This window comes from Phalacrocorax carbo, chromosome 7, assembly GCF_963921805.1.
Source record: "Phalacrocorax carbo chromosome 7, bPhaCar2.1, whole genome shotgun sequence".
Classification (NCBI taxonomy): domain Eukaryota; kingdom Metazoa; phylum Chordata; class Aves; order Suliformes; family Phalacrocoracidae; genus Phalacrocorax; species Phalacrocorax carbo.
This window is the reverse complement of record NC_087519.1, coordinates 20,011,201-20,038,883: the sequence shown is the minus strand read 5'-3', so window position 1 is coordinate 20,038,883 and position 27,683 is coordinate 20,011,201. Positions and strand designations below refer to the sequence as shown.

At 42.3% G+C, this 27,683-nt stretch overlaps 1 protein-coding gene across 28 annotated transcripts; it reads right to left on the bottom strand.

Moving 5' to 3' along the window:
* Positions 1 to 2,488: 2,488 nt before the first annotated feature.
* On the bottom strand, positions 2,489 to 22,875 carry TPM1 (tropomyosin 1). 28 transcript variants are annotated; one of them, XM_064456654.1, is made up of 11 exons: positions 22,508 to 22,869; positions 21,433 to 21,558; positions 15,034 to 15,167; positions 13,652 to 13,769; positions 13,147 to 13,217; positions 12,820 to 12,895; positions 11,647 to 11,709; positions 11,322 to 11,391; positions 9,990 to 10,068; positions 9,824 to 9,898; positions 8,303 to 8,512 (listed from the first exon to the last, which is right to left on the bottom strand). In XM_064456654.1, the coding sequence occupies exons 1-11, from the start codon at positions 22,619 to 22,621 to the stop codon at positions 8,509 to 8,511; spliced, it is 930 nt and encodes a 309-aa protein (XP_064312724.1). In that variant the 5' UTR covers positions 22,622 to 22,869; the 3' UTR covers positions 8,303 to 8,508. The 28 variants fall into 28 exon arrangements, 25 of the variants coding, with proteins under 25 accessions (XP_064312738.1, XP_064312731.1, XP_064312730.1 ...); XM_064456655.1 differs by lacking the exon at positions 12,820 to 12,895 and adding an exon at positions 12,256 to 12,331; XM_064456668.1 differs by lacking the exons at positions 8,303 to 8,512; positions 9,824 to 9,898; positions 9,990 to 10,068; positions 12,820 to 12,895 and adding exons at positions 2,489 to 3,420; positions 12,256 to 12,331; positions 21,736 to 21,861 and having other exon boundaries at positions 22,508 to 22,868.
* Positions 22,876 to 27,683: the final 4,808 nt, after the last annotated feature.

Genomic DNA, 27,683 nt, shown 5'->3' with positions numbered 1-27,683 from the left:
CTTACATGTCATTTTTATCTCTATCTTGCATCCCATTCAACAACTCTTGAACTGAATGACTAGCTTTGACCACGTAACTCTAAAAGGAAAATGACATTTCTGCAAGTTTTGCAAATGTAAGGAACCATTAAGATAGAAAGCATGCCTATGAGTGTCCTGATGGAAGGAAAAGCACACCCTGCAGCATGCCTTGCATATTGTTAGACATCAGAGAAATCCCATGAGGGAGCAAGAGACAACACAAATGTCTTGGTATCTGTAAAAATCTTCATTGCAAGTTACAACCAACCACGAGACATGAATCTACAAGAAGGCAGGTTTTGTTAGTTCTGGTGCTCTCAGAACTACTCATTTCATTGAGAGAGAACAACTCAAAAACCAACCAAGACTGTTACATAGCATGGCTGCACAATAATGGTGTATTTCAAACAGCCAAAAATATTTTTGCATTGAAGAAAAGGGTGAATAACTCTCCAAACCAGGACACACATCTCAAGGAATGCTGAATGACGCAGGGTTCTGTAATTTAACAAATTTTTAGAGTTAACATTACAGGCAAAGTAGCTGCAAGAGGGAAAAATTCTGATTTGTTTAGAATAGTTAAATCAGAGCCCAATTTAGTTTTACAAGCCAATGCTTTCTAGCTCTACTGAGTTTTGCCCAGCTAGGCATTACATGCAAAGAAGGCATTATGGGTAGTGGCTTATGATATATGGTAGAAACAGATTTTCCTGCTTCAGCAAATACATCATATGCCTATTTCTGTCTGTTGCTAGTCAGCAAAAAAAGCCACTTGGTGTGATTCACCATTATGTTCACTGCTCCCTTCAGCTCTCCTTGGAAATGGAAAGCCTTTATTTACTTATTATGAAGCTTTATGGATTCATTTCCAGCAGTGTACTTTGGGGAAATCTATTCTACAAGTTGGTTGTTGTTTTTTTTCAGATTAATTCTTATCTTCTTGCTTGCATATGCTTGCCCTATTAATGGTGACATGATCTCATTACGAGACTTTAAAACCACAGCCTCCTCCTTACCCTTACACGCAGTAAGAGGTGAATTCAGATTCCCCAAACGACAAAGCAGTTTGTGGTCTCCTGGAAAGCAAGCAATTTTAAGCAGCAAACAAAGGGTCTGAACTCACTCAGACACATTGTTTAGGAATCCAAGCACAGACCATGGGACCATACAAGCAATTCAGTGGAGCAGGCAGCACACTCAGCTGTGTAAGGCTCATGGCCAAGTGCCAGGAACTCCTCTGTTTGGCTCTCAGCACAGCCTCCAACTCTCTGGGTGGCCTCTTGGACCCTATCCTACAAACCATAACTCAGTACAGCACTTCTTACTGGAAGCAGTCCTACTGATTCCAGCAGCACCATTCAAACCCCTGAGTACATGGAGGCTTGAAGTCTTGGAACCCAATTTCCTAACATTTAATTCTTGTGCTAAGGAAGGAGAAATATATTAGAATAACTTACCTCTGCACAACTTAATTGGAGCTTTAGACTGTCACCCTCCAGTACAAGCTTAACGTACTGTAGCAGCCTTGTAACATACATTTTGCTTCCCAAAAACACTTAAAGGGAAACATGAAGCCAGGGATCACCATGATGACTTGGCAGCAAGCAAAGAACCATGCAAAAGCTTGCAATGTTACTAAGTTCTCCCCTTCATAACACAATTAAAAAAGCCAGGGACTCATACCAGTACATCTTCAGTCTTTGACTCCCATTTAACCTGAAATTATTATGTATTACTTTACCCTTTCACCACTACACCAGCTATTGAGAAAGTCACTTGTTTTCAGTTGCTTGCTAAGGGTCCACTAGTAGAGACTCTTTGGTGATCTGGAAGGTTATCTATACCTGTCTCCTACCAAGCTCCTTGCTGCTAGAAGGATGGAATAAGAATTATTTTTGAAGTTCTGAACTTGCTCATTGACAGACATTGTAATCCAATAAAGATACCTACACATGTAGAAATTAGCAACCAGTAGTGAAAATTGGGCGAAAGGATCTCTCATGAACTTGACACATCATTTTGGAAGGTTCATCACTGTATTGAAGTAAATTAGCAGGTTTATTAACAGGTAAGATACACAAATACATGGTAGCATTTCCAAGAGCACGGCCTTTAGGGCTCGTTCCTACAGAAGTCTATGGGAGTTCTGCAACGATCTTACTGAAAACAGTTTTAGTCAACAATGAATAATTTTGGAAAGCTCCATCGCCCTTTAGAAGATAGTTGCATTCTGCACCCATCTGGGAATACAATCAAGTAACGGGGACAGGTTCCTGCAATATGGCCACATCAGTCCGAACCACTGCCTTTCACTGCATTTTTATACATCAGCCTAACAGCATGGAAGAGACTGAAAGCCAATGTGTTAATAGTGTATCCCAATGAGAGACACTGCACATGTGCATATTTTACTCAGCAGTAACACAGAAAGCTAATGTGATGAAAAACAAATCACAGGAGAGCAAAATTTAAAAAATGTCCTAAAATGTGCATTTTATTCCATATCATTATACAATGTTTACATACAGGTATACTTTTAAAACTGCTCAAAGAAAGTGTGAAAAAAAAGTGAGGCAAATATTGATTTATAAATTCCTCCCCCTCCCCAAAATCCACACAAATAAAATACATTTTAAAACAATCTCTTCCAAATTTGTTTTCTCCTGAATTTATTGAATCTTTCATTTCAACATGAAAAATACAATCAAATGAATACTTAAGGTGAAATGCTGACCTACACTTCTGTATTGAGTTGCAAGAACACAATTTAAAACCTCCAGAAGCCTTCACTTTTCTCTGTTGCTTACATACCTTTGTTTTATTGAATTAGAAGGCACAGAAAAGCCAAATCCTCACAGATCAATAAAATTCTGATAAAAATAAATTACTGTGCTTGACAGCTCCTGACTTGTCTGATATCAAACAAAAGACTTCAGTAGAATGTTTTGTTCAAAATAGCACCATTTCACCCGATCTCTCTTGAACATGAATTATTCTTCTTGTTAAAAATTGCAGTTGGCACTTGAGGTGGGACACTTTCTGCCACAGCCAGGGTTCTTGACTAAGCATACTGAACTCCTGAACTCTCTACAAAGTGTAGGTAACATTTTTGTTGGGCAATGGCACATTTAAACCATAATGTAGCTTAACCCGCATATGGCTTGCCCTTTTTGGTGTTTCCCTGACCCCTGCCTGATAATTTAGCAGATGTTCTTGTGCATGTGGTGAACTAAAATAAAGACAAGTTTATGGGGTTTCATGGCAAGCAGGTGTAAAAATAATAAAACAAATAATGTGGTTGCTGCTAAGAAGGTTTTCACATGTTGTTTAACTCCAGTAAAGTTTGATCCAGCATCTGATGCATACTAAGGTTTTCTTCTTTGGCATGCGCCACTTTCTCTGTTGTGGAATTAGAAAATTAAAACATCAATAGCAGTTCTTTGGAGGCACTGATTCTCAGAACATAAAGGCATGCAATCATCATTTCTATTGGAGGGTTTAGAAAGTTAAGAAACGTACATGCTCATAAATACTGATGGCCTCAGATAACACAACTAGAGAGAATTCCAAATTAATAAAACAAACAGCAAGTAATATAAGTTTAGAACTGTTTACAGCTGCATTTGTTAAAAAAATGCACTGCCATCAGAGATGCAATTCTTGCATGTTTTGGAAGCTCTTTGCTTATAGGAATGTGGGATGGTGATTTTTTTTTTAAAGTAGGGCAATAAAGAAAATAATGAAGTTCTTTGCAGATTCATACTTTTAAGATTCATGTAATCCAGAATTTGCAAAGAACAAAAAAATTACAACCAATCTCTTCAGTGAAATGACCTTTAAGAAATCTATTTCTTCTAGAAAATAAATAAAACCAAAGTTGTTAGCATTATGTGGCATGCGCACTTTTATAGGACAGTCATTTAACACACTTCTTTGATACAATAAATCAGCACAATGTTTTAGAGCTGCATCTACCAGAATCCAGTAATAGTAACTTCATACTAATGCAAGCATACCTTTAAACTGACCAGGTATTTTCAGATGGAGCTCCCAGTCCTAGCCTTTTTTTTTTGTTGTTGTTGTAAGTCAAATACAAGCCCAGTTCATAGTAACACAAAATTAATGCATTAAAGTCTCCAGAAAACAAAGCAGCTATAAGTATTCTTTATGTTGGTTTTGAAATAAGGAAATATGAATCCTGGTGAACATTTTTCTCTCATCCACATTCCAGTAAAAATCTCAGGGCCAGTTCATGATGTCATGTAAACTGTCTCATTTCAAGACAGGCTGTTACTGTTTGGATACTGTTAGCTAAATGCTGTAGCTGTTTACTGAAGAGGAAAGGAGCTATTGCATAGCCAAAGAGCTTACTGCTCCTCCAAAGTAGGTCTGCATACAGATAATTAAAAGCCTCATCCAGAAGAAGCATTTTCATATCTTTCCAATGGAAACTGAGAATCTCATCCATTAATTTGCCACAGAATCAACAGCCTGAAAAAAATAAATTTCTAGGTTTCTTGCTTACTTCTACATTTACTCATTCTTAAGGAAATTTGGAAGAAGCAGTTTTTAAACAAGGTAGCAACATAATCACACTCTAAGTTTAATCCTCATTCAATGCCAGCTTTAGTTCATTAGTTAGGCGACTGTTTTGCTCAAGTTGCTGGTAGAGTTGGTCTGTACGGGCAGCAAGCAGGTTAGAAGGGAAAAAAAAAGAGGCAGAATGAAGACAGATTAGACAGAGAAAACAGTTAGGTAAGAGTTAATAAAGAAACTGGTCACACCACAGACAGTTCAGTAACATACAGAGAAACATTTTACCTTTGTTTCTAGAACTCTAGTAATTAAATAGCTACTCCAAGGAACAGCTATTATAACCTACGAGGAACAGGCTGAGACTCCTGTTGCGGGGAACAGCTGTGAGACAGGTAAGTGGGAATAGAAATGGAAGAACTGCAGCTATATCCCTGGAAGAACAAAGTCCTGCTTCAATCTTTATGTACGTGTGGAAGATGTTTTGAGAGCCATTTTAATTTGTAAGCTATTGTAAGATGTGGTAGAATGTCATCTGTCAGTGGAGGGAAAGCAACTGCATCACAACCAGGGTAAGTAACAGCAGGGGAGATGCTGGTAGCTAATTACTAGTAGGTCTGACTCAGTCTGCACTCATTTCCAGGGGAATCTGACAGCTGAAATGGTATTTTTGGCAGGGAAACATATTTTTGTTACTGGCATCAACATACTTCAATACCTTTAAATTGTCCAGTTGTACTTCATAAGAAAGCAAACCCAAACATTCAGTGAAAATGAAATGGAAGCATGAAAACCCATGTTGCTCAGATACAGCAAACAGGATGGTTCACATTCACAGCCAAAGATAACAGCCAACAGCTATGTTGTGCCAGTGCATTTAGTTGAGAATTGTTCTGCGGAGTGAAAGAACATTCCGTGATAGTCTTTGACTGTCTTGTTTCTCAATTTGCCCATATTCTTCTCAATAGCCTAGATTCAAACTGTACTCCTGACCTCTTGACCCCAGATTATTCTCCTACAGGAAATGACTGTTTCTGTGGAAGCTGTTAAGAAGCTCGTGGAAAAGAGTCAGAAATCCTCTTCCCCTGCAGGCTCTGCACACAGCAACGGCAAAGCTATGCAGAGATGGTCTGTAGGACATACTTGTGCGGTAAGCAGCAACTCCTCACAGCTTCCTCCCCAGCCCAAACTCCAACAGCCAGCTCAGTAAAACCAGGGCACATTTCAGAACTCATCCTGGACCAGTAACAACTGGGTCTTTTCTCTCTTATCAGGATAATGTCACATATACGTGGAAGAAATATTGAAATCTTAGAGTAACTAAAAATGTCACTTTGTTTGGCAAATTGTATTTAGTTGTTATTCAAACATGACAACATAATTTGAACTAAGAACTTGATGCTTACCTTCATCACAAAAATCTTCTCTTTAATTGAAGCAAATATTTACAGTATTTCTCAACATCCAAAATGAGACTAAAACCCCCAGGTAAAGCATGGAAAGCACTTACCGAGTGTATAGCCAGCTCTTGATTACCCATAGGCAGTCTGTCTAAGTTGCGATTTACCATAGAGGTAAAGCTAAGGGCTGGCTCTGTAGGCAGCCACGTTAGGCTAAGCAGGGAGCTCAAGCTCTGGTACAGACCCAGTGAGGCTCAGCCTTAGCACAGCAGAGCACTCAGGCACATGAAACATCAGAGCCAGCCTTGCACTCCTGTCAACAAGCCTCATGTACATGACTACCCACACAAGGCCAGACCTTGTGGGATGTACAACATAATGCAGAGGTCAGGCCCAGAGATAACAAGAACACTGAAATATGCTGCTGTGGAAACCACAACAGCTCAGTGTATAGGAATTCTGTACAGATACCTGGGTATCTGCATTGCATTGCCCATTTCCAGTAGTCAGTCCAGCAATTCATCACCCTACAGTGCAGAGCGCCAATTAGGTGTGTTTGAAGGAAAAGGGAAGATTTAAATACTGATGTTCAAAATTATTGTGTTAAAAGTTACCAGGTTCCTGCATTGGATTTTGCTTTTTTAAACTTCTCTTAAGAAACAACAGTATTGCAAGGAATTGAGGGGCAAAACAACAGTGCTGACACAATAAACCAAAACACACAATACATTAAGAGGTTGGAGTTGCTGCAGTGCAAGTTACTCTGGCTCAGCTGACAAGTGACAGCTGACCACGTGCCCCATAACTCTTGCATTTGTGAAGTTAAACATGTTAGCTTCAGTCATTTTACAGATGCTCATCCCATTATATTTGGTTAATCTTCACCCTAAAAATTTTACTTTTCAGTTGCAATACACACAGCGTATAAACCCACTTACTGTATCTCAACTGATGAATAGTAAGTTATTGAACTTTATTATCTGGACTACCTGTGACTGCTAAAACATATCCTGTCCTTGGGCTTCTCCCCATAGTGAGTAACATTAGGACATGTGTCATGGGATAAAAACTAGGATGAGACAAAATTATCTGAGGACAGCAGGGGGGAAGATGATGCATCCATTTGCAAGCCTCATTTGGAAACCAGGTTTTGAAGAGGGGAGGAAATCTAGCCTGGACTGTACTGCTGAATAATCCTGAGGTTGAACAAGAAAGCCACATTTACATTATTCTACAAGCAAACCACTAAAACTCAGCTACACTATGATGAGCTTATTTTAGCTGTGGTGACTTCAGAACTTCAGCAATATACACAGTAACAGGCATAATCAGAAATCCATCCAGTTAAAACTGATTCACTTTAATATGAACTGGGAAAGAACTTCTTTCACTGTGAAGCAAATGAAGTTAAAATAATGCAATAAACTCTCTAGTTGCAGATAGCAGTACAAAAAAGCAAGGTGACAGTATTTAATGCTTCCTCCTTAATTAGGTACAACCAAACCAGCTGAAAGCAATGTTTAGGCTTTCAAACCTGAAATCTGTAAGTTCTCCTTTGTAGCACAATCATTTTATTACTAGTGTAATGATGAATTTCCCAACTCCAGTTCTGAAACATTTCTTATGAGTCTGCAATTCACACTCACAAGTCTGAGTTAAGCACGAGAGTGGAAAGCTATTGAAATTTCCCTGCTGAACTTCCAATCCTACCATGCCACTCAAGAGAATTATATTACAAAAAGTTATCAAGCAACATCTTTGCTAAGTAATCGAGGTGCGAAGGAGGGGAAAACTTTTTTGCAAGACATTTAGAAGACTGGTTTTGGGTGAAAAAAGAATTCAAAGTTTTTGATATTGCTTCTTTAAATCTGTCTTAAATATTCAAGTTAACACACACATTTGTGTGAAGACAGGAAGTTTGCATCATCAAGCTAGGAGAAAATTTCAAACTTTAAAGTGAAAAATCTGGTATCAGGGACTTAACCGCTCTCTCGGCCATGCTCCCACAACCAAGTGACCCCAAGGAAGTGGTGTCTTTGCCGATTTTGGCCTAACAATGACAACTGAAAAAATTCCCATTACGTCTATTTGTCATTTTATCTGCATCAGCTTTTGAGAAAGGCTAAGATTGTAACTGTCAGTTTTGACCTCAAAATACCAAGAGTATTATTCTCATCCCATAGACTGCTATCACTGGCTTTGCGTTGTCAACATTCAGGCAAAAGTGTTTGCAGAAACAAATAGAAACGCCAAAAAAATTTAAATCCCTAATGGCAAAAAAAGCAATTTTTATTAATAACTGAAATAGTTATTTGAATAAATAAAAGGCAAGGGAATAGCAAAAGGGATACAGCTGGGATGTTTATTTTACATTGAGAGATGTAGAGTTTCTGTACAGCAGAGCACAAACAGAGCATGTTCTGAGACAGGTGCCAGAGGAATAGAATCAACTAAGCTAGAAGACAGGACAATGAACCCATGAAACATCCAAAGCTTGGAAAGATGTTTTATCCAACCTGATGAAGATGTCTTTGGAGAAGTGAAGCAAAGAAAATTATCTGCATGAAAAGAAAAAGTGAGATAAGGTAGGAAATAAAAAAGGTGCAGTAAAGACTTCCAAAAAAGCAGCAACAGCACAGCAGAGCCTAGCATGCCAAGATGACTACTAGAGAAACACCACACCATGCTGGGACTGGAATGCTACAGTAATGTCCTCATGTACCAGTAGAGTACATTTTAAAATGTTTTCCATTTAGAAATATCCCCAATTGAAGAAATACTGTAATCTCTGTACACAGAGGAGGAAAAAAAGAAATCCATTTGCTTGATAAGCCACTGAGCAAGAACATATGTTGGGGGGATGGTGGGAATAATGATTTAAAAAATGTTAAAAGCATACAAAGCAGACATTAGACCCCTACTAAAAAGTTGGGGGAGAGAGAGAGAGGGAGGGAAGTAATGAACAGATATAGGGCTGAAAAAAAGCAATGAAAACACATTTAAAATACCAGTGCATGCAAAACACATTTCAAGCTCTGAGCAAAGCTTATGCCTTGCTGAAAGCATGCTAGCTTCCAAAAAGAAATGCTGGGACTAGGCATCACACTTCATAAGCACCTGAGAGCCACAACTCTTCCTCTTTCCCATGTCAACCCTACAGGGTTCATGCAAGTGAAAGGTGTGAGCATGGGAAGGTAGATTTAGCATAGCTGACCTCTGTTCAGGGTTTTAAGTTGATGGAATAAGAGTCAGTTTGCATCGAACACTAGTCACACCTTACAATTGATCACACTCGTACTTTCCTGCTGCCTAATACACTCTTTATTTTTCTCCTTATTACTAAAGTTGATAGTACCACATTTCTGGCCTATGCAAATTAAATTACTACTACCCTCCAACAAAAAAAAAAATGCAGAAGCAACCTACAATTCAGTTGTCACTTTTATGGCTTTAAATGACAAAATATTTTAAATCAATTTAACTTAATTTAGTGATAAAAGATGAAGTTATCAGAGCAGTTGAGAAAAATTTAGATAAACACTTTCCACTGTCATTAGTAGAAAATATAGCTAAATCTAAACTTCTTTGAAACTTTTGTGGGAACTTTGCCAAAGAAAAACTGTGACAGCAGAAGACTATGCTCTGAATGCAACACGCACTGAGGCAATTTTCTTCGGTAAACTGAACATGATATGCCTAGTAGACAATGCTTTAACAGAGGTGAACTGAAAGGATAAACACAGAGCTACAAACAAAGGGCAGCCACAAGACACAAGGATTGCAGATACAGAATGAAAGAGTAAACACAAGCTCATTAGGCAGCTTACAAAATCACCATGAGTATTTACCAGGCTAGGCACAACACTCACCCACACTCTGCCACGGTAAAGAAATTGTTCATGGTATTTTGTACACCTAGTCTCACTAAAGGAATGCGTCTCCCGCTACAGAGGGAGTATAATTTCACAAGGCTGGAACCGTGCAATCAATGAGGGCAGGGAAGCAGGTGCAGGCACAAGCTGAGGAGACATTTACATGGAAGTCATATCGTTGAGAGCGTGGTCCAGCTCCTCACTGATGGCTTTGTACTTCAGTTTCTGAGCATAAAGCTCATCTAACATTCCCCCAAGGGAAGGCAGAGGTGTAGCAAGGAAATTGAATATGATCACGGGATGGAAGGTGAAGGTGGTGGCATGGGATACCATCCAAAAGCCGTAGGAAAGGGGAAGAGCACACAGAAAGGTGGTGTTGTGACAGACAAAAAACAAACAAATAAACAAAATCAACAGTCAATAGTTTTATGTGGAAAGTTCATTAACTGCGCTGCCAGTGGGCCAACCTCTAATATAGACACAATGAAGGAAAGAGAGTGTACAAGAGAAGTAAAATCCATGTTTCGCTGCCCTGGATTTTTGTTTTAACACACATTGGGAGGGCACAAAGGAGCTAGGAAGAAAAGATCTAAAAATACGGCTCAAGGAGGATGCTACCATTTCTTTTCTACCACTTTTTTTTTTTTTTAAACACCACTCTGGTTTTTGTGATGTCATAAACTCAGTTTCTTACAGCAACTTTTGTTCCTTCTAAACACTTATCTTCCTTCTCTGTTTCCTTCCTGAGTCAGTGATCATAAATTTTCAGCAACTACCTAGATATTTCATACCATTTATGCAGAAGTCAGCATGCCATGCCAAGCAATCAAGCTTCTTAAAACCCTAACTTAGTGTAATGCATCTAAATAATAAAGTCCATATAACTTTTAATTACAAAGCACTACTGAATTATTTCTCTGGAGGGAGAAAGCACATTCTATGATTCTACTGCAGTTCTGAAAGATTTATCAAAACCTTAAAACAAACTCTCAGAAGTTAAATAAGCTGTCCTGATTATGTATACAATCCATTAGCTCTACTGAAAACCAGCAACTGGTCTATGTCACAGAATGCCTGCCTTGACCCACACTTATCACAGTAACAAATTAGGTTAGCCTACTACATTCCTATTATCACAAACATAACACAGCTCTTCAGCTTTTTAGTAGAATAGTACTTATCATCTAATAATTTACCCTATACATTTATGTACCTCCAAGTCGAAGAATATAAAGAAGAAAGTGAAAGGAAGCTTGAGAACGTGAGAGAAAAAGGAACAGGCAAGAGCAAAATACTGTTCACCTGAAGAATTTAAGTTATTAACCCATTTCAACCAGAAAACGTTTTGCCTATTTTACTCTTTAGGCAGACCCATTTATATAAGCAGGACAAATCAGGTGAGTAGAACTGGTACTGAAAAAAAGAATCCCAAACCCCAACAGGGGAATAAAAGATCTGTATTTCTACAGTAAGTGAGAGAAACAAAACCCCATACCTTCTAGGTCATCAATGCTCTTCTCCAGCTTGGTAACTGACCTCTCAGCAAATTCAGCACGGGTCTCAGCCTGAAGTTGAGACAAATACAGCCTACTTTAGGAAACACACACATAGTACTTACAAATACAGGAGCAACAATTCCAACGAGGAGAGAAGTACAACGAGAAGAGGCAAATAAGGCAATACTATTTTTCAGGAGAGACATTTAACGCTAAACCATCTTCAAAATCACGTGTTCATCCTTAAAGCATCAAAATAGTGTTTGTATTAAAAGAATCAAAGTTGCATTGAAGATCCATTGTAAAGAGCAGCTCTAATTTTACCTCCTTCAGTTTGTCAGTCAAGACTTTAATCTCCTCTTCATATTTGTCTTCTTTCTGTGAGTACTGTAATTAGAGGATCAGTCATATTAGACAAGGTATTCTAAATATACCAAAAATACCACATTTGAGACTCTCTAATAGATCAACTGTATACAAGAAATTAATATGTGTATAACTTAATTAATTCCACTTACCAGACTGTAGAAATACACAGTTTATAACAAGGGCCAAACTTCCCTTGAGTTACATTCCAGTGCTATACGGTAGGAACTTTGAGTAGAAATTAGTACTACAGTTTTAAAGAGGAGTGGCATTTGGAGAATTTTAATGTTAGCATACAAGTGCCATTTTGAGGGACATTCTATAAATAATATTTAATCCTGTCAGACTACTTACAGAACATGTGTTCAAATAATACTGACCTATTTGGAACTAGAAGGAATGCTAGGTTCTGATAAGAGCCAAATACAAGTTGAGCAGTAAGCCCAAATGCTTCTACTGAAAACGGCCTTGCTGAAATGCTGCAAAGTGATCAGCATATAAAAAAAAACCCAGAGGCCAATCCGGATGACAGTGTAAGGGACACATTCTCACATGTCTCTAGCCTACCTTCTCAGCCTGAGCCTCCAGCGACTTCAGGTTGTTGGTCACAGTTTTCAACTCCTCTTCAAGCTCAGCACATTTGCTGTTATTTCGGAAGGAAGGCAGGAAAGGGGCGGATGGAAGATTCAGTCAAGCAAAAGAAACAGGAGTAAATAGGGGGAAAAGATAGAGAAAAATGAAAACAATTACAGAGCAAAAGAATGGCCTCAAAAGCAGCTGAATCCATCACAGATTGAAAGCAACTCTTTACAATGCCCAATTTCATTTCAAGTGTACATTAAGACGATGACCAGACAGAAATTACCTACAGCCCTTGGCTTACACAGAAATATTTACATAGCCTTTACATGTGAGACAGTTCAGCTTCTTTTTGGCCACACAAGAGAAGTTTTAAAGGTAAAAAAGGATAAATAAACAAAAAAGACCAAAGAAAACCATTGAAGCAAGACGCAAAGACAGTAAAGAGCATAGTGAGGGCATACTTGTTACGACTGAGTGAGCTAACTGGCTATGGAAGCTGAAAGACTTGCGTTGCAGTTAAACCTAAAAACTGTTTATTAGTATCAGTACCTTATCCTCTGCAGCCATTAATGCTTTCAAGGTTTGATCCATTATTCTTAACTGTTCTTCCAGCTGTCGGACTTGGCTGTTAGTGAACACATGAAATGCACAAAAGCCATTCACAAAATCAGTGTGCTGGTACAGCATGCAGTGACAAAACACACGCGCACACACATATGAACACATTTACTTCGGCATTGACCATTTACTTCAACCATTAGAGTAAATGAGCAAAACATAGCTTTGAGCTGAACAGACAGTGTACTGCCAATGTTTCATGCTGTTACAGTTGTCTCGTAGCACCTCACACACATCTTGGGGCAGTCCAACACTTACCTTTCTGAAAGTTCAGCACGTTCCTCAGCCCGCTCCAGGTCACTCTCAATGATCACAAGCTTACGAGCCACCTATCAGAAAGGGCAAATGACAGTCAGGGATATTGTGATGTGTGCTGCAGCAACAGGTTTCTAGAACCTACAAAGCAGGGAGTTGGGCCTCTCTCCATTTTTTGGTCAATGTGCCAGTTTTGATTATGTGACATCTTCATTATTCATTTGAGTCTTTGTTATCTGACATTTTTCATTCACCAAAAGGCAACCTAAAACTCTTTTTGTCTCTAAGAGACCAGGGAATACTCTCAACCATTTTAGTGCAAAGATCTGAGCACAGATCTCCTGCCACCTTGTCCCCTGAGGTATACAGGTGCCCATTTTTCCTTCTACAGCTGAGAAGAGTGGTGTTTATGATCTTTTGAACTTAAAAGGCAAAGGAGAAGAAACAAAAAATTACAGGCACAGCCTAAAGGGCTTTAAAAACAGATGACCTGCACTCAAGAACTGACCTCTTCATACTTGCGGTCAGCCTCTTCAGCAATGTGCTTAGCTTCTTTAAGCTGGATCTCTTGGATTTCCATCTTCTCTTCATCCTTCTGGGCTCTATTTTCAATGACTTTCATTCCTCTGAAAGACGTGAAAAACAGCAAATTCAAGGATCAGGGCTTGTCATTTATCTCCAGCTCTGCTGCTACTGGAGTGCGACTTTCAGACAGGTGTATTAAGGTGAATGAAGCAGGTCAGATACTTGATTCTTCATACCACAGATCTAGTCCTGTGCATTCACGCTTCAGAAGTTCAAAGGAAAGAAGCGTGTCTTAGGAAGAAAGAAAATTTAATTTGTTTAGCTCTTAGCAGAGTTCAGTTGTACTATTCTTTTTCATTTTAAATTGAAAGAGAACTGATCTTGTAGAGAGGTAACTAAAGGGTCTTGCTCCTGAAGACCTAGTAAGACGACTAAAGACATCTGTGCTTTTACACTCATTGTGAAACAGCATGTTACAACCCCTGCAGGACTGACAGGCGTTATGTTTATGGGCCAAACAGATACCTGTGAGTTTTGTCATGTCAGAACCCTAGGGCACTGAAGCTCTCTGTGCTCTGCAAACGCAAAATTTAACTCCTTCATAACAGGAAACATTGCATATTGACACTTCTATGCATGTTTGACCCAAATTCTCTTCACTAGTTCACAATGCACTGTGAGTCTCAAGCGCTTTTCTTTTGAACAGGCTGCATCGTTAGCAAGGTAGAAATACATATGCAGAATATGTAGGATTCTTTCCCAATAAAAGATAATCATCACAGATATAAAATACAATTCATAGAAGTAAAAAGATAGTATCTTCCAAAGCCACGAACCTTGAGTTCCTAATTTACATTAGGAGGACTTCTGGAAATCCCAGCCTAAATCTGAAGGGATTATCATGCTCTCTCTTCCTTTGCTCACCTTCATGTACTAATCTCGCCAACAGAAGAACCAAAGCCTTTTCCAGCACTTTGCTGTTCTCCAGGTGATATTTTCTACCCACAACGAAATCAAGAATCACCAGACAGTACGAGAGTGCACATCACCCTCAAAAAGTTGTCATCCAAATAGAGAAGCCTGGGCTGAGCTAAGCAGTTTTCCCAAGATGTGGCATGATACATCAAAAACCCTATCCCACTTAAATCTTATCTTTGCGACTGAGATATGAAAAAGAATTCAAGCCTACACATTTTGGACATCTCTATAGAAAAGCTGTAACTGAAGTCCATGTAGGTAAAGGAAGAGTGGATTACACATGTTCAGAGACATAGGAGTGGTTTAATTTATTTCCCTAACCCACACCCTGGCAATTATCATCTTTGTCATAAGGGTAAAGATCCATTCAAGAGTAGCCCCACCCACCTTTCGCTCTCATCTGCAGCCTTCTCTGCCTCCTCCAGCTTCTGCAGAGCAGTAGCCAAGCGCTCCTGAGCCCGATCCAACTCCTCCTCAACCAGCTGGATGCGTCTGTTCAGAGAAGCTACTTCGCTCTCAGCCTAGGCACAGGAAGTACAGAAATTAATTCATAATAAGGCACACACCAGCTCTTGTATAAGATTATCCCATGTACCTGCTAGTGCCATTTAACAGCACTTCAGTAATCATCCACTAAAAAGCCCATACACAGAGATATACATGTCCTTATTAAATTGTGAAGTTATTGCTTAAACAGAGGAAAAGCTATTAATGATTCCTTTAAACAAAGCACATTAAGGACTGTACAATTTGTACTAGGAAGAACTGCGCTGGAAGAATTATGCATCATTCCCCAAATATTTTCTGTTATTGTATTTGCAGACAATAACCAGGCATAGTCCCCCCACTTTTTAAAAATCAAACTAATTACCCAATTCTATGTTATCCCAAATCCTTTATTTATGACCGTCTGCACTATTTTGATAAGAATTGTCCCAACTTGAGTTCCATAAGAAGGGTTCAGCATAAACATGCAAAAATACACCTAGATCAGCATTTGCAATGAGACAGCTGACAGAGAGAGAGCATGAGAACATTTAAGAAATGCCCGAATACTCAAAGTTTTGTTTACAGGCAAGCTATGCAAGAGCTGACAAAGGCGGCACCAGCAGAGGCTACATGTCGGAAGGGCCCTGGTACAGGCAACAATCATTTAGAACAGCTGTTTCTTCCCCCCCCATACTGCCATCCTTAAACTTCCCCCAGATTTACCCCTCTTGCATTACCTGTTCAATTAATCTTCCGTGTAACTCTTGCAACAAATCCGCCTCTTATCATTAAAAGCTTTTACTTCTGACATTCTCAAATCTACCCTTGCTTAACATGCAGAGTAAGCTCTAAAACACCCTTCTCATAGTAACCTCATTATTAAACTTTTTCTTTCAAAAGAATATTAAGTGCAAAATAGATATAAAAAGGTCATTATTCTAAAAATTAATTAATTCCAAGAAGAACAGTTACTCTTAATTAGTACTGAAAACAATCTTACTATATATGAGGAAGTAGACATCTGAATTTCCTATGATGCCTAGTGGGGGGCAGGGTGGAAACCAACTCTCTATCAAAAGCAGAAATCAAAACTATCCGTCTGGTACTTTAATTAAAAATTTAAGGGATTGTTATCTGTTGCTTTTACTAACCAGAGGCAGCTGGATACAGTTGGGCACAGCTAAAATTTTGTTGTACATAACACAAGGAAGAATAACTTACACACCAGGCAAGTAAACCAGCCTTTGACATAACAGTAACATTGCCCCACTAGAATGATTGAATGTAACACAAACAGGGAAGCAAATATGTATTTGGACATCAATGAGCATTGGCAGTGAACATGTAGAACCAGGAGTACAAGAGACTTCATCCTTAGAAATCCACATTAACCCAAATATAAAATCTTTAGCTATGTAATCAAGCAGTAGTACTCCAAACCTGTACTTTCAGACTTCTAGCTTTAAATAGTAAGAAGTTGAACATTCTGATTTGAGAAAGAAAGCAACCTTTCATAAATGTTACCCTTGGGAAATCTGTAATGTTACAAGTTAATTATTATCATGTCAAGACTCCTCATCATGATAACAGCATACAATATGCTTCAAAAACACAGGGTGACTGAAGTTCAAGTTTTTACTTCCTGCTCTGGTAACTCAATAAGGGTTTACCAAGCAGCCTTATATAGCCCAAGTTATTCTTCTGCGGAGCAGGACTTCTCTCCTTATATGGTAAGGAAGGAAAAAACCCCAGTGACATTAAGGGGCACTCCCACAGCTAACAGACAAACATAGCCTTCTACGTTTTTGCCACACCACTTATATGCCACGTATTTTTACAATGAGCGATGACATGGATAAGTTACCATTGGGTGTTAATCATTACTGTTGTAAGAGAGATTCTGTTTTCCAGAAGAAGGAAGAAAAGTGCATTCTGAAAATGTGATTACCCACAGCCCTTGAGATGCATGCACTCAAAACAGAAGAGATTCTTTTTTAAGGCAATGGCTGCTAGTCAGTCTTGAAACTTTTAACAATCTGGTTTAACAATCAAAAGCTGTTTGCTGTGGTATGTTTTGGCCACAGCTTTAGCTTTTTCATTGTTTGCATATCTGTACCTTCCACAGGAAGAAAGAAAAACCCAAAACAACCCTAGCTGGTCAGATGCTATACATGTAAGGCATTACACTAGGAGAAAGGTCAGATTCACACCTCAGCTTGTTTGTGGCAATGTTCTCAAAGCCTCCCTCCTCAAGTATGCAGAAATACAGCTGCATCAATTAAAAAATTCCATACATAGCTAGCATTATAGAAGAGGCACAGGTCTACATGTGCCTGTGAGTTCAGTTTTCTGCCTCTATTCACCCCAATGCTGAACCATCCAAACACAAACTTAAATACCATTAAATGTACTCTGCAAAATTCCACATCATCCACATAAGCAAACTTCAGGAAAGAGACAAATGTTAACCTTTAGAATCATGAGCCTTATAGCAATGTGGATGAGCTCTAATGGGAAGACTTCACCAGCAAGCTGTAATCACTCTTCCAGCACTACTCCTTCTGCCACAAAAGGTAACAACAAAGCTTCCCATTTTAACAGGAATCCCTTAATACATTGTTTAGAACAATATATATTACTGAAAGTAGGAAAATTGGTGTCCTTTACTACACAAAGCTTAGAAAATGAGTAAATTTTTTTCTAAAAACAGAAACCCTTATGAAACAAGTTACTGACTGTGACATGATCCCTCACTGAAAAAAAAATGGATAAGTGATTTGCAAGAATGCAGTAGTTACACAAGCAGCCATATTTTGCTCCTTGGGAAGATCACCTGCAAGTAATCAGAAGGCTCTTCCTTTGAACTTGCTGCCCAGAATATGCACAAAGCCCCTTATTATAAGGAAATGCAATAATCGGCATTTTTTTCTACAGTAATAAACTACATGAATACGAATTTGTTGTTTTGCGTCACTTCTATGCAACCAGTGAAGACACTAAAACTGCCACAAAGGACACTATATGTTTTATAGCAGGAAACATTAAGTTACAGCTGCTAGAATTCCCCAAGGTCAGTGGTGAGGCAAACAACAGCCCTATCAGTTTTTTGCTGTAGCTGCCACCCATAACCACATCTCTCCACCACATAAGTCTGTGCTGCTCACACCTGATCTTGCGTCTGCCTAAAACCATGCCTACTGTTCTTTTCCCATCTTGCCTAGGAGTTTTGACATACTGAGCATACTACAGATGTAAAGCGACTGGGGCCATATAATCACATTAATGTGGTATTTCCAGGTACTGTGGATAAGTGCTCAGACATGGCCATCTCAGATTCAGTCCCAAGTTCATAACCTCTTAACAGTCAGCATGCTGACTACCGAGAGTTGAACTGCGTTGGATAGGATAAGCAAACAACTAGCACTTGCAAAAAAAAAAAAAAAAAAATCACAAAAGCTTGCTCAGAACCTAATACAAAGCACCTAATCTCAAACATCTCACCCAAGTTCAACCTCATTCCAGCTCAGCATTTTGCTGTTGGCCAGCAGACCTAGCGCGATTCACTTACACGCTGCAGCTCCGTCTGCCCCACGCCCCGGTTGGGCACTGAATCTGAGAACACAGCACTCCAGGCCGAAGACCGCAGTGACCCCCTCTTCACCTGCAGCCACGGGCCTGCCCGCCGGGAAGAGCGGCCTCTGCCCGCAGCCCCGGGAGGGCGGTGCCGCAGCGGCCGGCAGGTAACCATTTTGTGGGAGGGCGCCGAAGGAAGCAGCCGCCCGACCCGCCGGCCGAGGAGCGGCGAGGGTCAGCCGTCCCCCGGGGCCCATGTGCGGCGCCCCTGCCCGCTCCCACCGGGCCACAGCCCCCGGGCCAAGCCGGGCCCGTCCGGGCCGAGCCGGCGGCCCTACCTCCTCCCGCAGGCCCCGCTCCTGGTCCACCTCCCGCTGCAGCCGGCCTGCCCGCTCCTCGGCAGCATCCGCCTGCTCCTGCAGGCTCCGGATCTTCCTCCGCACAGCCTCCAGCGAGCTCATCGCCGCCATACCCGCGTCTCTGCCGGGCTGCGCCGCCTCCCTCCGCCCGCCTCAGCCCCGGAAGTCCCCCCGCGCCGCAACGCACCGCGCACCGGGGCGGGGCTGCCGGCACCGGACTGGGAGCGGCGCGGCGCACCGGCGGGGCGGGCAGGGAGGCTGGCCGCGGGTAGATGCCGGCCGCAGCCGGGAGAGGGCTCTGCGGCGGGGCCGGGCCGTGGGGACCAGCGGCCGTGGCCAGGTGGGCGCGCTGGGGCAGGAGCGTCCCCTGGCGGCACAGTTCCCGCGGGGAACTGCGCCGCCTCCCCCCAAAAAAAACCGCCCCGGTATGAGCGTAGTAAAGCGACACCGAGCAACCTGCCCCCACCAGCTGCTGCTGCACCTGGCCTAGCTCCTGAGACACGGGGAGGGGAGAGGGAGCTACGGCTCCCTCCTCCCGCGGCGTGGTTCTAGGGCTCCGGGGATGCGCCCGGCTTTTGTGAACTAAGTAATATTGGCGAGGTAACGACTCCTCATCCCCTTGTGTGAGATGAGTCCACCCCAGGGAGCCGGCACTCCCATCCTGCCCATGCCTTTTATCCTAAGGCTTGGAACCATCCAAACCAGTAGAGCAAATACTGGGTCAACTGCAATGCCCCCAAGATAACTCCACATCGCCAAAAAAATAAAGACATCCTTAAGATGTCAGACATGTTCCTTGCATACCATTAAATACAGCATTTACCTTGATGAGAACAAGCCAGACACTTGCCTACCCTCCGCCCGAGGGATGACTGCAAATAAAATTGCCCTCAACTAGCTTCCAAATGCTGTTTTCCAGCACAGGAAAATGGCATGGGGATTGGTTAGGAAGATCTTTCATTTCAAAAGGCAATCTAGCAGCATTTCTTCTGCCTTCATCCTAGGCAAGCTATTTCCAAATAGTCTGCATACTTTTCCTTATAAGGAATATCTCCCCTGGATCTATATGCAGTTCCTTTGAACAAGTTAAATAAACGTCCTGCTAGGAAGCTGCCTCTCATCTACGCAGCCATGCACAGAAGACAACAGACATCTGATCCACATTATACACAAAACCCCTCTCTCCTGTTCCTATGCACATTTATGTTTGTTGAGTTCTCTTTCAAAGCTATACAACTTAATTGCCATATTGAAGTTAAACCTTCTTTATGCTTTGTTAATTTTAGAAGTAAAATAAGATAAAAGCACATTGTCCTTCATGCAAACTTCGTTTTTGTAACATTTCCCCTTCTAAAAATATCCTTCCTCCCCCTGAAATACTTTGCTTGCTTCATCCGTGGCAACTCCTCTTTTTATTATGGCTTTGGGGTTAATTTTTAAAGCTGAGTTGTAGGGAAAGGATGCTCATTGCTTCAGAAATACTGGGGTTTCACCTAATCCTGTAATTCAGACCTAGGATTCACTCAGAGAGAATTGGATTGTACAGCAGCAGCCATAGAGAGCTGGATCTTAACTGCAGAGACAGTAAACTCACATAGTTCCATGCATGCAATACATGAAATGCATGTCAGGGGCAGACAGGTGGGTGGGATGTGGGCTTGGGAGAGGCACAAGCTCTTGCATTATTACCATATAAAGTGCTGAGCTATATATATCTCCCAGCTTGCTCCCAGGATCCCTGTCCTCTGAACTGCAACCCTAGCGAGTATCACCTTCCAGACAATTTTCTCTCACATGAGACAGAACTCTTCTTTGACAAGTGAAACAGTTCCAGTGATTTCCAGGAAAAAAAAATAACCTAGGAGAGGATCTTTTATCTCTGGGACCAAAGAGTGAGCCAAACTACTATCTAGCAGCAGTTCTAATGCATGCATGCCTAGGAACAGCTCTCTTGAAGACAGAGCTAGCAGCCCTTGCTCTTCTGGATCTCCCTCTCCTGGATCTACTTGCTATTAACTCTCTAATTCTGCTTCACTATCAATATAGTGTTGTTCCAACCTGAGCCATTTTCCCCATAACCTGAACAGACAATCCACCCTTTCTTTACTTCCACATCTAGAGAGCAAAGTATACATGAAAAGCATGTGTCAAGTGAGCAGAAACCCAATCAAAGGCCTCTGATAGTGTGCAAACCTCATGCAAGGAGGTAGTGCTGTGCTTCCCACCTCCCTGCCCAGGAGGTGCCTGGACCCTGCCCTCAGCAAAGCTTTGGAACGCTGCTTGGTAGGAGTCCTGGCTGTCCTGTGCAGAGGGAGTGTGTGGTTTCTGTACTGGGGTGGTGGCAAAAGGGATGGGGGTAACTTACATCTGTGGCCTTTTTGTCAGCCAGTTCCAACTTTTCCTGTGCATCTTTAAGGGACTCGGAGTATTTGTCCAGTTCATCCTCAGTGCCCTTCAGCTTCTTTTGTAGAGCCACCAGCTCGTCCTCCAGCTGTGATATGGGTGGAAAGTGGTGGAGAGGGGAGGGCGGGCAGGAAAAGGTGCAGCAGGCAACGTGATCGTGCAAATGGAGAAGTGTGAGTGCAGAAGAGACAGAAAAGGACAGACGGACAGAGAGAGAGAAGGAGAGACAGTTAGATTCTCTTTGCTTGTGGCAAGGGCACGATACCTTGGCAGCATTCTCCTCTGCGGAGAGGAGGCTATCCTCAGACTTGTGAAGCTCTTCCAGCACTTGGTCCCTTGCATCCTCTGTTACATGCAATTGCTTTTCCAATTGCACAATGTCATCCTCTAACTAGGTGCACAAGAGGAAACAGAATGCACAAATATGTTTCTCCCTGGGCTTAGAAAAGTGGGAAGTTAATTTTTAAATCCCTCTCCCTTCCGCCCTCCTCCTTCAGGATCTCCCAGAAACGTGCAACCAATGTGCCCCCCTCCCCCAAACGAATAAAGCCTCAGGTGTAAAGGAGGGGCGTTGGAGAAGGCCAGGAAAATGGGACACATCTGGAAGGGGAGGTGGGGGCAGATAGAATCGGACAAGTCTGCTGGGTGGTGCTGGTGGGGGTGAACACAGCTTCAAGTGGCCTTTACCAAATCACAGCACGTGTACCTATTGCTAACCAGATGCTCGAGGCAGCCTCTCCCAGCCATGCCCCTATGACAAAGACACAGAGGCTGTGCGGCTGTCCCAGGTCCCCGCTCCCCAGCAGGGGTGCTTGGGGGAACGACCTCCTGCCGGGCCCCTTGGAACCTCCTGCCAGGGGCTGCCAGGGTGAAGCTCTGCTTTAGGAAAAGTTCAACTAGTTCTGCGGGTGGAGGCGGGGAACGGTGGGTAATACAACAAGGTACAACAAAGAGGGGGGGAAGGAAAGAGAGAGACAGGAGTCGTCTAGAAAGACGTGCGCCCCGGCGCTGGCCGCGCCCGGGTCCTCGGTGCAGACCTGCTTGCTTCTCTCCTCCGCTGCCTTCTTGTCTGCTTCGGCTTGCTCAGCTCTGTCCAAGGCGTTCTCCTTGTCCAGCTTCAGCATCTGCATCTTCTTCTTGATGGCATCCATGGCGGCGGTGGGCTAGGGCGCGTCCCCGCGCGAATTACAACCGAAAGCAACAGTTGAAAAGCTGCGGGACAGCCCCGAGTCCGAGACCCAGCCGCGGCCCCCGAGGGAGCGGAGCGGAGCTGCCGGGCGGCGGGGCTGATCTGTGCGGGACGGGGCGCCGGCGGAGTGCAAGCAGCGGGCAGGCAGCGCCTCACAGATATGTACTTTCCCAGGGGGCTGACTGCATTCCTCAAGACATCCAATACTTTTTTGGAAAGGGCTTTTTTTTTTTCTCCCTCCCTCCTCCGTTCGTCCCTACCCCTTTCCCTCTCTCACTCCCCCCGTCTTTCTTCGGAGGTTCAGCGCTCCCATTCGCTGCTGCCTGCCATTTGACCGTACATATGACTATATATGGGATGCGATGGGCGAGGTAAGGCGGGGGAGCAATTTGTTCCCATTTCTAAATAGGCAGGACGGGACGTTTCGCTGCTACTCCTGGGAAGAAAAAAAAAACAAAAAAAAGGCAGCAAGGAGGAGCCGGGGGGAGCGGAGGGGGCGGCCGTGCAGGCTGCTTGGGGCGGGAAGGGACTCGGGGTGACACCAGCCCCGTGCTGGAGCCGTCCCCACCCGTGGAAATCAATCCGTTTTAAAGAAGGATGGTGGCGGAGCCGGCCGCGCTACGCGGCAGGGGAACACGTGGGGCTGCTGGAGGGGCACTAAGGCGTTAACTGCATGCACGTACGGAACGAATGCATTTTAAGACCTTCCCCCACGGCAGCCAGAGGCAGGAGAGGAGGAGGGGGCATCTCTACAGAACGGTCAGGCTGCAGCAAGTGCGGGCGGCGGGGTGCTGGGCTGACTTCTACAGCGCCGAGCACGAAGACCAGACTTCGCGGCGAGGCCGTGGCCAGGCTGCGCGCAGGGCAGGGCTTCCGCCGGGACCCACACCGAAGGGGAAGGGGCTGAGGTGCGACCCAGATCCCCGGGGACGCAGGAGGGCTCTCCACTCCTCCCCAGGCAGTGCCGGGGCAGAACAGAGCTACCAGCGGCTGTCAATGCTTCCCAGGTCTACCGACCTCCTCTGCAGCACAGCGCTGGGGCTTCCGGCTCTGCAGGGAGACGTGTCTCATTGCTGCACATGCATGGGGTGCAAACACTGAACTGGAAAGGGAAGTTGGAGGAGAGTTAACAGTGCCCCTCAACTGGGGCAGAGGCAGGGCAGCTGCCCTCTTGGGGGTAGCCGGAGCTGAGAGGGACGGCGCCCAGGAGAAGCTGGGACAGAGAAATTGGCTAGAGAGCCACCCTCAACCTGCAACACCAGCAAGAGACAGGCAGCAGAGAGAGACAATTAACAAAATAACATATAATTAAGTGGAGACCTGTTTTCACTTCTGGCGGGTCTCTCCCAGTCTCATCAGCAGAACCAGCAAGACACAACATGTTGTGCCCCATGATGCACACTCCCTTGTACAGTGCAGAAAGTACAGATGTGCACAAGTGCCACATGATTTGGGTTGCACAAAGAGAAAATGAAGCAGCCTCTTTGCACTTGTTACTTGCAGCAGAAAATTCCTCCCTAGTGCTGTCACTGGATCAGATGAACTGATGTTACTTTGCAGCAGAAGGGAACGTCCTACGGCTTCCGCCTCCTGTACTTGCCAGGGCAATAGGGGCTGGATTTGCAAAGCAGCCTTGGAGGCTAGCTCCTGGAGAGCTTAAGCTGCAGCATGAAGCTTCAGCTCTACAAGATAGCAAAGCCCTCTGACCAGAGTACAGACCAACAGTCATCTTCCCCTACTCCTGAGAAAGGCCATACTCTGGATTCAGTTAGGAACTGTATGAAGTTCAGGCAGGCTCACAACTAGGTGCAGGGTTTCATGTGCATTGCTACTAAAGAGCATGGAAGACCACTGGGAAAGCAGAAGTTTTCCTTACACCTACTTAAAGCGTAGAGTATCATGGCTGGGAATTCACTGAGGTAGCTCTTCTGGCTTTGGGAAAAGCAAGTGTCTTGCGAAATTAAATAAACAGTATCCTGTCTGGCTAATCTGGGAGTGGTGCTGATAGGCTCTTAAAGAATTCATGCGCAGCTCCATTTTTCTAAAAGAATGTTAGTCACAACATGGGAGCCTCTGGGATACATGAGAAAGTATGAGATCTAGGGAGAAGGAAAGAAACTCAAAAGTTTTTTAAAAAAATACCTGGAGGATGCTATCACCTCCATAGAAAAATAAAATCTTGAGGTTCCACTTACATGAAAATGTTCACTTAGTAAGCTTTGTTTATATCCAGATGAGCATGTACCCATGGGGCTGAACTGGCTGATGGTGATTTAATTTTTTTTTCCTTGTAGAGAGAATATGAAAAGTACAGACACGTGTGAACATGCTTGCTATAACTTTCATTAATTATTTCAATTGCTTGGAAATTTCTGTTCTAGCTGGCTAAGAAAGATAGGCTTGGAAATCAAATAGCTTGTATAGTCTCTCCCTCTTTAATTGATATGTGAAGAAAGATTGTATACAAATTATTTTTGCATACTGAGAAAAGTAGGCAGCACCAATTTTTCTTTTCTGACATAATACCAATTCTGTAATGTCACTTGTTACCTTTTTTTGTTTTTCACCACAGCAGCTATCTCATCTCCCACTGACAAATGGTGCAGGAACTCCCTAGCAGCAGTTTTACTTGCTTCTGGGGAGTATCTACTGCACTCATTTTGAATTCTGTTAATTTTATCAGGCTTTTTAGAAAATCAAGGCAGCCAACACAAAGAACCAGAGAACAATATCCTGTTTTTGAGATCCACTACTTCTCCTGTGAGTAGGTGATGTTGCACTTCAGGCTTACTGGCAATATGGTATTGTTTCCCAGAGTAAGGCTGGAACACATTTATATCATGATGTTTCTGTCATGTCATATATCCCTTGACATAGGCAGAAATTTGCCTTGAGAAGGACCTGCTTTTTCGTGCATGATCTGGTCTGGTCAAAGGGGTTCACACTGTTGATTCTGGTAACAGACAAAAGGGTAGGTGGATACATTCATTTGGAAAAACTTCAAACATACCCTTGGAGTTACTTTTCAATTTTTTTCTGCTGCTTTTTTTTCTTTCTAAAGGAATATGCAGGAAATGACACCTAACTTTATACTACATGTAACTGGTTCTGCCAGTTCTACGAAGACATGCCTCTTAAAAGGTGATTAAGGATTCAAATTAGGTCAGTCAGCATGAACTCATAGGCCTGTATGTGTAATCTGAAAAGTGGAGTGTTCCCCTCATAAGGAGGCAAATATAAATGAAATACAAACTAATTTCTCAGAGGTCTCTGAGACTTCTGCAGCCCTGGTAAAACTGGAAGGTCCATTTTGGACAAAGGTAGCAGCAACATGAATGTGGCATATCATCAAAATATAGAAAATTGAAAACATCTGTATTTACCTGAAAAACAATTAAAACAATAGATACTGATGAAATTAGGCAGGTTTTACCACTACAGTTAGAGTATTTTATCCTGTAAGGATCTCTGAGAGCTTTCCACTAAGGGAGCTGAAGGACAATATTTCTGAGAAGTGTATAAATGGCAAAACTTCCCCTGAGGGAATTGGTCATATGCGCTCCAGCCATAATGCAAAAGAAGGCACTAAAATAGAAGGTAGGAATCCTGATGGTCAGTTCTCTGCACAGCTCAGTAGGCAGCAGATGAGTACAGAAATACCCCTGAACATGCCAGTCATGCTTAATAAATACATGCTGTAACTCTGTAGAAGGTTTTCCATAACATTTCTAAGGTAAGTGTGAAGAACATTTTAGCTTTTGTGATTAAGAACTATGGGATGACTTGTTGGAAAATAAAGCTTTAAATTCTTCTAAAATTATTTTAATAATTTTCCTCGTCAGAACTACTATGTTTGTGTCCGGTTTGTCATTCAAGAAATTTGTGAACTCCTTAGGGGAAAAGTATTTATAGTACAGTCTTCTGCACCTGCCCTGATCTATAATCCAAGGGTCTACTCAGATACCACACCAAATGCTAAGAAGCTCATGACCTACTAACTCATGACCTAAGATCTTATAATAGCTCTGAGACGGTCTTTTTTTTCTTTTTTTTTTGCCAAGACTCCTTTCACCCTAATTACACTACTGTTATTCACTACTTTTCAAACATGACTTCCAAGGTTTTATATTGTGTTTCTTTTTTAAAGCAGATTTGCTTTACCTGGTAGTTATGAATCACTAATGTACTTCTCTGAAAAAATAATAAAAAAAAAACAACTAATGGAAAGACAAAAAAAATTTACTTTTAGTAAAATGTTTTCCCACCTCCTTCTTTTTATAGCTTCAGAGAGTTGTAGGCCAAAAAATATATATAGATAATTTAAAACTGTTTGCTTGTATTTATGCATTGTTGTATTCATGTTCCATTCAGTGAAGTCTCTACTGAAGTCACTTACTTGAATTTGACTACAGTAATCTGGTCTTTAAAATAAGTCTTGCAAAAAACCAGCCAGTCCAAAAGCATGCTATCATGAAAAGAGAAAAGAAGAGGACAAGTAACAGGAACGGGCAAGTAATATGTAATGTGGGGGAAAGAAAAAAGGAAGACTAAAATCAAGTGTACCCAAACACCAAACTGAAAAGAACCATGAGTCAACAAACCCAAAAGGAAGTGACCTCTCCTTGTGAAAGAGCCCAGTCATAACCTTACACTGGTGCAGAAATTGCATTAAATTTTGTGGATGTCCTTTGATTTACACTATGCCAAATGATATCAGACCCAGTTCTACTGAATGCAAGGATAGAAAAAAGTTGTAGAAAGACCCACCAACCTGGACAACAAGAAGCCCTATACCTTCGAAAGACATAGCTCCATCCTTGTTAAGCAGTTCGTTTGCCAGTGCTTTGAACTATATATAGACAAATACACTACCGTTGTAACATCTACTGCCACATCCACACGATTACAAGCTGTACTGAAGTATAGCTTTGCAGTTTTGTTGGGGATTCTTTTTTTTGCCTGGCAGAACAAGGAACAGTTACCATTACTTATCCGTAACAGATTTATGTTACTGATCTTACTGG